This window comes from Rhagoletis pomonella, unplaced genomic scaffold, assembly GCF_013731165.1.
Source record: "Rhagoletis pomonella isolate Grant_MI unplaced genomic scaffold, Rhpom_1.0 Rhpom_scaffold_00011, whole genome shotgun sequence".
NCBI classification, from domain to species: Eukaryota; Metazoa; Arthropoda; class Insecta; order Diptera; family Tephritidae; genus Rhagoletis; species Rhagoletis pomonella.
In genome coordinates this window covers 13,693,261-13,704,688 of record NW_023458565.1, presented here as the reverse complement: position 1 = coordinate 13,704,688, position 11,428 = coordinate 13,693,261, and the positions used below count along the sequence as shown (strand labels likewise).

Below are 11,428 nucleotides of genomic sequence, written 5' to 3'. Positions count from 1 at the left end.
CTTCGGGTTCATCTTTATCTGCTTGCGTGTTACTGGTGGAAGATGATGCTGCTGCTGCAGCTTCTGCTGCTTCAGCCTCTTGCTTACGCTTACGATGTTCATAGTTTACCAAACGTTGGCCAACCAAATATTTATCCACTTTTATGGCTACATACAACTTTTTGAATTGTTTAATCTCAAAGTAAATGTATGCAATTACCACTACAATGATAAAGAATACGGGATAGACGACGCGCGAGATTTCTAGGCGCGTCACAGAATTTTTAAAGAATATGGGCAAAATGGAGTGTGCAATTACGTATGGTATAGCAAGCGCCAAACCGAAGCATGTGATCACGGGGGTGGCCAACTCACGTATGAGGAATTTCAAATCGATATCACGCAAACCATCACGATATGCGCGATCGAGTGCTCGTTTCAAGTGCCAATCGGGTCCCATTAAAGTCAAAGCAATAGCGATTTTTGTGTAAAGCACACCCAACGCCCAGTCTTGCCACAAAAAGTGTATGGGCGTTTGATAGAAGGGTACGCGCAGCGGTATCACCACCACCAGCTCGAGCAGTAGCCCAAACAAAAGTGGTATAACGCCTAACATGAGCACAAAAATGAGTACAGGCAGTGCGTAAGAGGCGCCAACGCGCAGCCAATGCTTAATCTTATCCATGACTGCAGCACGCCCTTGAGGCAGCAAGTTCACAGCGATGGCAATACCGCGTGAAATAATCCAGCAGAGATAAGTGCCCAAGGCAGCCGTATAGAGCTCGTGTGGACGCGGTGATACCTCTGGCGCCTGGGCAACTACTTGATTTGTGAAATGGCCGCCAACAGACCACAATGCCATCACTTGACGGCCAATCCAAACCGGCACCGTCAATGTAACAACCGAGGCAATTACCAGCGAAACGCACATGAAAAACAGCAGACCACACAAGCGTAAGGGGAATAACGTTGGCCGATCATATGGTTGAAAACCGACTGGTACATCGCGTTGCATAATGGCCTGATGCACGGCACCCAAGTTATGTTCGCGCGGCATAGGCATCGCAGGCGCAGGTCCCCGCATAAAACGCTGTGCATTGAAGGCGTTTCCTGCCGCTTCTGGTTGTGCAGCAGCAGCTGGCGGATTGTTGGCATTTTGCTGCGGCGCTGCATCATTGTCGGCATCGGGTGCATCTGCAGCAGCACCTCGAGCTGCGCCATTAGCTGCATTTGCATTACCATCGGCGGCAGGCTGTTCAGAACCGAGCAAATAACTGCGTATGCCCAGCAACCAGGAAACACAAACACACCATATGCGAAGTAAACCTTTCAGCCAGATGCGTGTATGCGATTGTTCGAAGAAGCCGGGAAGAATTATCTGCAATAAGAGCAAAATGTGATTTAGTTATTGAAAACCTTTTTATACCAGCGAATACTTACCTGTAGCAGTAGTAGCTGTAAACTGAGTTCATTGACTTCAGAGTCTCCGGATAGTGTGTATGGAAGAAATGAAGGCCAGATAGTTTTTAAAATGCGTATCGGTAACCAAAGCATCAATAGAACAGCAGAACCAAAAATCATGGCAGAGGCAATAAGACGGCGTACATGGCGGAGTATTGGTAAATGTATCATTTCCTAAAGAAAAATGTGAGTTCGATTTAAAGTTGTGTCCATGACAAGAATCGAAGTTATATCTTCATTATGGCACTTACTTGTATTGGACTGAAATCTGGATCGTTTAAGTTGCGTAGGAACCAGAGTACACCGGGCCGCAAAACTTCTCTCAGTAGTGAAATGAAAGCGGCAAAGTAGTAAACATACACCATGCCGAACATCCAATGGACAAAGAGCGAAGTGCCAGGTGCTGCCTTAAAACTTACTTTGCGGTCCTTAATGCTGGCATCGAATAGAGGCAACGAGCATATATCCAACCACCAGCCGCAAACCAATGGCAGCACACCGATTTCCACAACGGATAGCAGCGACACCTTTACCACTATGTAGCAGAGGCCAATAACCCAACGCACGCGCCGCATGCGGAAAAGACGTGCAAAGAAGTGTAATATGACCAATGTTAGACCAATGAAGCAGTAGCCAAAGAGTGTAGTAATGAGTCCATGGAAATGTAATAGTGGTTTATCCGGTTGCAGCAAGTCCAGGGAGCTTAATATAAAATTGCCAATGCAGTATGGACAAAACGCAAAAGTGACAATGAACAGCGTATTCAATGAGATAATCCAAAAGACGTGTTCAAGAAAAATTAGTGAGCCATCCAAACCAAGCAGTCGTTCCCAAGTCAGTTCTTCAGCTGCGCGATCCCACTCCATTGGATTCCAGTTAGGTTCATCGTTGTCATTATCATTTTCAGCAGCTCCACCACCAGCTGCAGCTGGACCAGCTTGAGCTGCGCCAACGTCTTCGCCTGCACCATTGCCGTTATTACCAGCGCCTGGCAGTGGTTGCGGCCTTGGTCCGAATTCTAGCGGTATTTCTCCTTCTTCCTCAGCTGGATTAACAGCAGCTGGTGCAGCATTGTTCATTGGCATGTCAATCGGTGCGTCTTCATTGTCACCATCGTTATCTCTATTGGGTTGTAAATTAGCTTCAGCGTCATCTGCAGCGCGTGCGGCATCAGCGTCAACACCGTCTCGAGCTCTGTCACCTTGTCCGTCATTCACCCCTCCACCATCACCGTCAACTGCACCTATTCCAACCACTGGCTGCTGCTGTTCCTCACCATCATTTACTGCTGCTGGTGCATCATCGCGTTCTAACCAATCCGGGCCGCCACCGTGCAATATCTGCTCGCGTAGCCAAACTAAGCCGATAAATGAAAGCAATGTACACGTGACTACAAAGCAGCCGCGGAAAGCATCCGAAGCCAAGTTGTCCGTAGAAAATACGTCAAACGGTACAGACAGTATCAGCTCAAAGGAAGAAGCACGAAATAGGTAGCGGTATGTACGGTATGCGGATAAGGGAACGATGCCGAACCAAGCCAAACCAACCAATGAATAATGGAACCATGATTTAGCTGCCTTGGCAACAGCTGATAATAAGCCACCTGCCACGTCGCGTAGAGGCAACACGCGTGGCATATCCGGCGAGTAGATCGGTTGGAAGCTGAAGCGATGACCGCAAAGTTCGCAATACTCTTTATGCGAATAACGCATCCATTGCATTAAGCAGTCTTGATGTATATACTTAATGCTGCCCGTACAGATACATGGATAAAACAGTGGCCGATCCGATTGTGCCTCGCAACGGCACACGCGACAAATATCTTGCGAATTATCATCCATGACGCCAATTCAGGTTAACCAATGTTAATTTTTATTCCATTACAAATTGTACATCGCCAAACATGCGGATATTTTCCACCAACCTTTTACCGAGGAGTCTCGAATAATTTACTGCCTTTGCTATTGTAGGGCACACGTCAATGGCTTTGTTTTGCGAGTTCAGCACTTGTCTTGTGCTCGACTTTGGTCAACTTCAATCTTGTTTAGATAATATCTGTAACAAATTTTATTACCCAAGTTCTTATTGCTTCAATTAATGCTCACTTTTTGATGTTTTTTGCCTTTTTCCTGCAAAATTTTTCAATAATTGAATGGTAAATTTTTTTACGTGTGAAAATAATCGAGCAGCTGCAATTTTCAGTATAGCCAACCGTAATAAGTAAACCAAAATTTATGACAGGTCGGTGTTGCCAGGTGTTCGAAGCAAACTGTGTTGCATAGAGCCCTATTGCAAAAACTTAAAAAAATATTATACCTTGGTTATAATGCACGTGCGAATCGTAACAAAACGAGGCGAATTCGTAAGGAGCTATTGATTTTAGATGCTTCCGTTTTGCATTGCGTTCAAGTGCATTATACTCGTTTGATTTCATTACCCATACAATAAATAATTAAGTGACAGTTCACTCCGTTCCGTTACTTCCATTATAATCCAGGCATTAGTCTGAGGAAGTCGCCATTAACGAACAGTCGTCAGAATAAGAGGTAAACGAGCCTCCCTCTAGTGGTTGAGTGAGCCTTGATATGTAAAAATTACAGTAGCGGGGAAAGGACACCACCCTATGGGACCCCTGTTTAATTTTCTTCGGTTTGCTGGTTTTGTCGACCACTCATATGATTCGTTGGAGTCCATGTGTCTTCTAGTAGCGTGGAGTAACTGACGATGTCAAATGCCTGTTGATGTACTGTGCGCTTACGGATGCTGATCCCTCGGTGGGCTGAGGTGGCTCGCATAGCACATAGGGAGTAGCAAGACTTCAGGTGTCTTCCCTACCGGGGAAAGGAGATATATCGGACGATAAGACTCTCCCTTGTTCGACGGTTTCCCTGGTTTGAGGAGTGGGTCCACCTAGGGACACGCCATTGAAACGAACGTATCGATATAGTACTCATTTAAAATATCGCTTTAAAAATATCGGGTACCCATTAATATCGGAATAAAAAGACTCGATACTTCAAATACCGATACCAAGATACCAAAAATGAATCTGAATATACCCTGTAGCAAATCAAACTGGTTCAGAACCAGCGCCGAACTAACTTGATAAGGGATGGTACTGGTTCTTCAGCAATTCCAAATAAATGCTTTCAACTGTCTTTTTTAACATGGCGATGTCCTACGAAGTGGCAATTGCCCCCTTTGCAAAACTTTTGAGCTCGTTCTGAACTGGTTCCATTTTCCAGATTGCGTTTTATTTAATTTTTATTTATTTTTTATTTTATCTATGTTAAATGTCATATTTTAAGCGTCACGCAACGATTTATTTATGAAATCTGAATCGAGAAGTGAAAATTTGTGCATTTACCGAAGTTTCAAATGTCCCGCTCTATAGCCGTTTTACACTAGTTCAGAGATAGTTCTGAAATTTGTAGGGCGGAACTACATAGCGCTTTGCCAGACTGTCTTTAAATTTTACTGCAGGGTAGGTCTCGTATGTAGGCCGCTGTGGTGTAGTGGATAGAACTGCGTTAACCTACGAGTATATTTCCGCAGTGAAAAACAGCTTCTCTTAAAAATACAATTGCCGTTCAGAGTCGACGTAAAACTGTGGAGACTACATTTGTGACACAACATAAAGGCGCACGCGACAAATCGGATGAGAAGCTCGGCCAAGCACTAACATATTGTGTAAGGCCAATATATGATTATTATTATAATTACACGTAGATGTTGAGGTGTTAACTTAAAACATCGGAACGCCACAAGCAATCCGAACTATAGTACAATTATATCGGGAAGAATTGTTAAAAACATTGTCCTTGTAATTTGAGTTTATGACATTCGATACGAGGGTTCTAATACTCGATTCCAAAAAATATTGGCCCGTAGTCATAGTCAAAATAAAGTTGACTTTAAAGTTAGTTGCAGCTTTTTTGACAGATATCCCATTGAAAATTATGTCAAAAAGCTGCAACTAACTTTAAAGTCGACTTTATTTTGACTATGACTACGGGCCATTGTTTTAAAACTATCGAGTATAAAATATCGGTATCGAATGACAAAAGTATCAATATAGTATCGTATCGTATCGAAATTCGTGTCCCTAGGTCCACCATTCCTTTCTTCCAGATGTCCGGAACGATACGCCTTGGCGGACTTCGGCCGCGCTTGGGGTTTATATCCCTTACTAAGCAGAATTCTCCTTTCTGTGTTGCCTGACAAGTGGTCAAGTGTATATAACATTTATTGTACACATGAATCTCCAAGATGGCGTGGGGGTGATATCAAATATTTTTGCGCAGAACTTTTTTATACGTAGTCGTCCTTCGATTTTTTCCGTTTTGAAGAGGGTTGCCTGGAGTCGGGGGAGGAAGAAAAGCATGTCATTGAATTCTCTCGTCTTTGCTCTTTCAAGGTGGAAAGATTAACGGTGCCCCCCCGTATTTTTTTTGTATCAGCCTCGAACTAACCGATGCTTTTCTTAATCCAATGTTCGAATTTGCTTAAAACAAACGAATACGCAAGTGAAAATATTGATTTTTGGAGATTTACGTTCTTTGGATTTACTTTCTTTGGTATTACGGAACGAAAGCTCTGTCGATTCAAGCAAAACATGTATATGTAGACTTCCACAATAAAAAATCTCACTTGTCATGTTTTAATTTTTTTGGCTGGCAGCATTGCCGGCGTTCACAACAGCTGTTCACTTTTCTGAAGGAAATCGTTGGGCGCAGATAGCAATTTTTTCTGAGATTTGCTAAAAAATTGAACGCAGTTGCTTTTTCCGGCTCTTATAGTATTTAAAATTTTTTTTGTTTAGATAAAGAATTTAATTTCAAAATTTTCAGTCATCTAAAATGTATCTTACTAAATTGAATAACGTTGGTCGCCGACTGGTTCCACTGGTGCTGCGGTCAACGCAGAGTACAACTCGCGCTATTAGCACCACCATAGCAAAGGCAGAAATATTTCAGGTGCAAAGTGCTGAAGATTTCGAAAGTAAAGTTAAAAAGAGTGACAAGCCAGTAATAGTGGATTTTTTTGCAACGTAAGTATAAACGAATTTCATTATTATATAACCTAGAATCATTTTATCATTTCATCTTGTGAAATAGATGGTGCAACCCATGTAAAATGTTGACTCCACGCATTGAAACGGTCGTTGGTGAAAAAGCTGGTGCAATAAATTTGGCTAAAGTAGACATTGATGAGCACAGTGATTTGGCACTTGATTATGATGTTGGCGCTGTACCAGTCTTGCTGGTAATGAAGGAAGGCAAAGTGATAAATCGTATGGTCGGTTTGCAGGATACCGACAAGATTCGCGCGTGGATTGATAAAGCCGTGGAAGAAGCCAAATAATTTGCGAACAACAGCTGAAGGAGATTGGTGTACAAGTTTGTGGTTCCATCCCCCCCAAAGAACAGTGTTTGCAATTGAATAAAAGAATTATCAGATTCGAGTATTGCCGATTACGTTGAACCTTGTTAAATATAAATTAAATTAATGCGCTTTATTAACGGAATTTTTACAAAATTCAGTTTGTAATGGTGGCACATTATCCCCAATCATTTTGGTATTTGAAGATGATGGCGCTTAGACGAACCTCAGCACCGGACTGGTAATGTATAACCCAAACTTTTCGTACAAAAGAATGCATTTTTTGGTGCGGTTCACATTTCTACTATATTTATGCTTATTAAACTAAATAGAGTACCACCCGGGTGTTCCAGGACGTTTTTTATTGCGGTCGAGGAAGCGCTTAAAACCTTGTTTCGAGTCATCTAAAGATTTTTCTTCTGCCTTCTTTTGCTCCTCTTTCGTTTCAAACAAATCGGGGAATGTAAACTCTTCGTTTCTGGGCTGAATAAGAAATAATGTATAAGATACGGCTTAAAACATGTGTGCGCATTGAAATACTCACTAGAGTTACATAAGCAATCTTAACGTCGTCTCCCTTGGTCACATAGCCATGTACTTGATCGCGTCTCGTTTTTCCCAATTCAATACGTGTGCGTACGTCCACAACTGGTAATTTATAAATTTTCTCCAGATAATTTTGTACATCATATTTGGTCATCTGCATGGACACTGAAAAGGTGGCGACGTTCTTTGGCTGTTCCTCCGCTGGCCGAATCAATTTCATCCAGAAATTTGGCAGGAATATACGTAGCTGTGGGTTACCGCGTTGATAAATAGGATACCAACGCGTAGACATTTTTAAATATTCTGTCAATTAATTAGCAAAAATAAATTAATATAAATCCCTACCGGGAGCGGTAGAGCAATTTATAGGATTTTTGACAGCTCAATTCGCGCGCTATCTGCTGGCGAACCGTACAAATTGAAAGCCAACATAAAAAACGAACAGAGCTAAATTTGTTTATTTACGTTTTGTGATAAGAGATTCGGCGTCCAAATACAATTATTTTTTAATTAAGCCTGGATATCTAAATGATAAGGATAATTTACACATAAAATATGTAAGTACATTTTGCAATTATTTTTATCAATACCCTGTGTTTTGTGTATCTTTCTATAAAAACAGTGTAGCACGTGCTTGCTTCTATCAGCTGTTCAAAAGATTAATTGACAATTAGGTGTTTTGGAAGAGTTCATCGAAAATGGCCAAGATTGTAAAGAAGAAATCAAAATCCAAGCCCAATAAAAAACTTACACGAAAGGAACTGCGTAAGCAAAAGCTGGTAATCAAGAAAGAAAACAAGAGATTGTTCTTCTCGAATAAAACAAAAGGAGCTACCTTAGTGGCAGAAGCAAAGATAACCGCGACCAATGCCCAGCATTCGAAGAAGGCAAAGAAGACCAAACCAAAAAAATCTAACACAAATGTAACACCGGAAGATATACCAATAGAAGAATTACTCTCGGGAAAAGTAGATTCAGATAACGATGAATCTATCGCCTCAGATTTCTCCGACGACGAAGTGGACGCACGTTTACCAGCGAAAGTAGCGAAACGTGAACCGCCACCACACGAAGTAAAAGGAAAGAAGAAAAAGCAGCAGCAACCCACACGTCCCGATCCGGAAGAGCAGCGTAAACGCGTGTTGAAGCAGCAAAAAGATTTGGAAAATGTTGCACGGAAGCAACGCATGAAGCAGCTTAAGCTGGAAAATGAGGAAGAGGATCGATTAATATCGAAATTAGAAAAAAAGCTAAAACTCAACAAAACGAAAGACAAAAATCGTTTGGTACGCAAAATGTTTAGCGATGGCTTAGATTATGCGTTGGAATTCTGTTTGGATGATGAAGAAGAGAAACGTAAACGTGAATTAAAAGAAAAACGAAAAGAGGAGCACCAAAGGCAGCATGATAGTGGTTGGAGTGATGAAGAGGAGTTTGGGCTTGAAGATGGCGAGGATGAGGACTCTGTGGGTGTAGGCACGGATGCTGATGAAGAGCAGAGTGAAGACGAAATGGAAAGTGCATACAGTGATGAAGGCAGCGAAGGGGAAGAACGCGAGCGGCAGATTGAAAATAACGAAGAGCAGTGTAAGTAGTATAACTTATTACTAACCAAATGTACAAAAACATATGCTTGTTTAAAATTTCTGCAGTTAAGGAAGATATTTATGGCAGAAAGCGAGATAAAGAAGGCAACATTATAACAGAAGATACTGCCGAGGAAAACTCTGCTACAGATGCTCAGCAGCCCAAAAAATACATACCACCTCATCAACGGGCTTCACTTGCAGCCACACAAAATGATAGTAAACAAACGCAAATTTTGGAGCGGTTGCGCAAAAACTGCAAGGGTTTGCTCAATCGTCTCTCGGAAACTAATCTGCACAAAATTGCATCCGGCATTGAGGAATTATATATGAAGAATTCTCGCAACAACATAAATGAAACGCTGGCCGCACTGCTGCGTGAGGCTTTAATTGGCCATACTATGGCCAATGAGCGCATGGTGCAGGAGCATATGGTGTTATTGGCTTATCTGCATGCGCAAGTTGGCAATGAAATTGGAGCACATTTCTTGCAAATGTTTGTAGAACAATTCGATGCATATATAAAGGAGATCTTTACCCTACCAGTGGAGGATAAGCGTTTAAATAATTTGATTTTAATACTTGCATACATATATATTTTTAAAATATATGAGCATCGCCTGCTATTGGAGATCATCGGCCGACTGTCTGATAATTTGTGCGAGAAATCAATCGAATGCCTGCTACTTATATTTCAATCTGTTGGTTTCAAGTTGCGAAAAGATGATCCACTAGCCTTCAAAGAGATGATGTTAAGTGTTCAGCGTAAAATTGCTGAAGCGCCTTTGGAGTTAAAGGAGAATTTGCGCCTAAAGTTCATGGTTGATATACTTAATGCGGTTAAGAATAACAATATCAATAAAATTCCGCAATTCGATCCTGAACTGGCGGAAAATCTGCGCAAGCGATTAAAGGCAATGCTGCGCAATGACAAATACGTTACGACACTCAATATAACTATCGACGACTTGCTCCGTGCGGATCAGGTCGGCAAGTGGTGGGTGGTTGGTTCTGCGTGGAGTGGAAATATTGATGACATCAATGCTGCTACGAAACAAAAAAAGGATGATGGTACAGTGGCTGGTCAGCGTTTTTCAGAAAAGCTCTTGAAGTTAGCAAAGCAGCAGAAAATGAATACTGAAGAGCGCCGAAATATATTTTGCATTATAATGGGCGCGGAAGACTACGTCGATGCTTTTGAGAAGATATTGCATTTGGCGTTGAAGGATCAACGCAGTATTGCTTATGTGATTATCCATTGCTGTTTGAATGAGAAACGACCCAATCCTTACTATGCCCACTTGGCGCTAAAATTCTGTCATTATAATCGCAAGTATCAATTAGCATTCCAGTTTGCTACGTGGGATCGCATTAACGATATTGACTCGTTGAATAAGATACAGGTGAAAAATCTAGCAAAATTCTTACAGCATCTTATTTTAAATGGTGGACTGCAGCTGACGGTGCTCAAAGTAGTAAACTTCCTGCAGCTAGATAAATTAAGTTTCCTCTTCATGAAGGAAATTATGGTTGGTTTATTGTTAAACGAGCGCGATAATGAAATCTATCAGGCATTTGAACGCGTTGCGAAAAACTCAAAGCTTGGGCAGTTTAAAAATAGCGTACGGTTGTTCATACAACACTTTTTGCTGCAGAATGAGAGTAAATTAAAACTGGAGGAGAAGCAAATGGCGATATTGAAGAAGCGCGCAGATTATGTAGATAGTATACTGGCCTATGTAGATTTATAGCTATAAATTTTTAATGTAATAAAATAATAATTAAAATTGTTAGCTTCGCAAAACAAAATATTAAGGCAGGTTCTGCAATTCACTTCGAGTGAATTTCAAAAAACTCAATGTGAACCCAAATTTTCAGGGATTAAAAATCACTCGGAAGTGAATTGCAGAACCTGCCTGATTTACTTTTACAATAAAATATATATCCCTCCATCTTTTTTTTCAACATAAATCTTTAAAACTATTTACATGCTAGTGCCTAGTACAATGCCTTTTCCAGTTCCTTAGTCGAAGCTCTGCAACAAATCTCGTGCACGCTGATAACGCGAAGAATCAATGATAACTTTGTGTTCTTCATCGCTGCTCTGTTCGGCGCATTGCTTGTCGAGTTCTTCAATGCATTGCTCAGCCAATTTGATTATTTGTGCCTTAGCAGCTCCTTTTGAGCCTGACAAGTACTCTAGTGCAATTGGCCACATCTCTGCGCAAATTTTTTCCTCATCAAAAACAGTTTGCTGTATAGAAATCTGTCGCAACTTTTCAAATTTCCACTCAGCACGTGAATTTTTCCATTTACGCAGGTACTCTTCGTTACGAAAACGCTCTTTGCTGATCGTTTGATCCTTCATTGATTCGATGCGCTCCTGGTGCTTTTGTTTTTTCTTTTGACGTACGGTTACGACGGCAATTACATTTTCTGGCTTTTCACTTTCCCGCAACTCTTCCAATGTGGGT

The 11,428-nt window shown here is 41.4% G+C and overlaps 5 protein-coding genes across 6 annotated transcripts; 2 read left to right on the top strand and 3 right to left on the bottom strand.

The window, feature by feature from the left end:
• Nucleotide 1: 1 nt before the first annotated feature.
• On the bottom strand, nt 2–3,681 carry LOC118747171 (E3 ubiquitin-protein ligase MARCHF6; the record flags this gene model as incomplete). The annotated part of the gene is given in 3 exon segments (XM_036481160.1): nt 2–1,357; nt 1,420–1,614; nt 1,692–3,681. Coding segments are annotated over 3 exon segments (3,141 nt in total), but the record flags the coding sequence as incomplete, so codon positions are not given.
• A 2,459-nt stretch (nt 3,682–6,140) lies between these two features.
• On the top strand, nt 6,141–6,967 carry LOC118746651 (thioredoxin, mitochondrial). Its single transcript, XM_036480514.1, has 2 exons — nt 6,141–6,490; nt 6,558–6,967. Exons 1-2 carry the CDS (start codon nt 6,300–6,302, stop codon nt 6,802–6,804), a joined length of 438 nt encoding a protein of 145 aa, XP_036336407.1. The 5' UTR covers nt 6,141–6,299; the 3' UTR covers nt 6,805–6,967.
• On the bottom strand, nt 6,937–7,772 carry LOC118746650 (39S ribosomal protein L23, mitochondrial). The gene is made up of 2 exons (XM_036480513.1): nt 7,367–7,772; nt 6,937–7,305 (listed from the first exon to the last, which is right to left on the bottom strand). The coding sequence occupies exons 1-2, from the start codon at nt 7,658–7,660 to the stop codon at nt 7,147–7,149; spliced, it is 453 nt and encodes a 150-aa protein (XP_036336406.1). The 5' UTR covers nt 7,661–7,772; the 3' UTR covers nt 6,937–7,146.
• Nucleotides 7,773–7,831: 59 nt separating this feature from the next.
• Nucleotides 7,832–10,753, top strand: LOC118746649 (nucleolar MIF4G domain-containing protein 1 homolog). Of its 2 annotated transcripts, none has more exons than XM_036480512.1 (3): nt 7,832–7,925; nt 8,043–8,955; nt 9,021–10,753. In XM_036480512.1, the coding sequence occupies exons 2-3, from the start codon at nt 8,067–8,069 to the stop codon at nt 10,703–10,705; spliced, it is 2,574 nt and encodes an 857-aa protein (XP_036336405.1). In that variant the 5' UTR covers nt 7,832–7,925; nt 8,043–8,066; the 3' UTR covers nt 10,706–10,753. The 2 variants fall into 2 exon arrangements, with proteins under 2 accessions (XP_036336405.1, XP_036336404.1); XM_036480511.1 differs by having other exon boundaries at nt 7,841–7,925; nt 7,991–8,955.
• A 121-nt stretch (nt 10,754–10,874) lies between these two features.
• On the bottom strand, nt 10,875–11,427 carry LOC118747170 (uncharacterized protein C7orf50 homolog; the record flags this gene model as incomplete). The annotated part of the gene is made up of 1 exon (XM_036481159.1): nt 10,875–11,427. A coding segment is annotated over one exon (450 nt), but the record flags the coding sequence as incomplete, so codon positions are not given.
• Between the last annotated feature and the right edge of the window lies 1 nt (nt 11,428).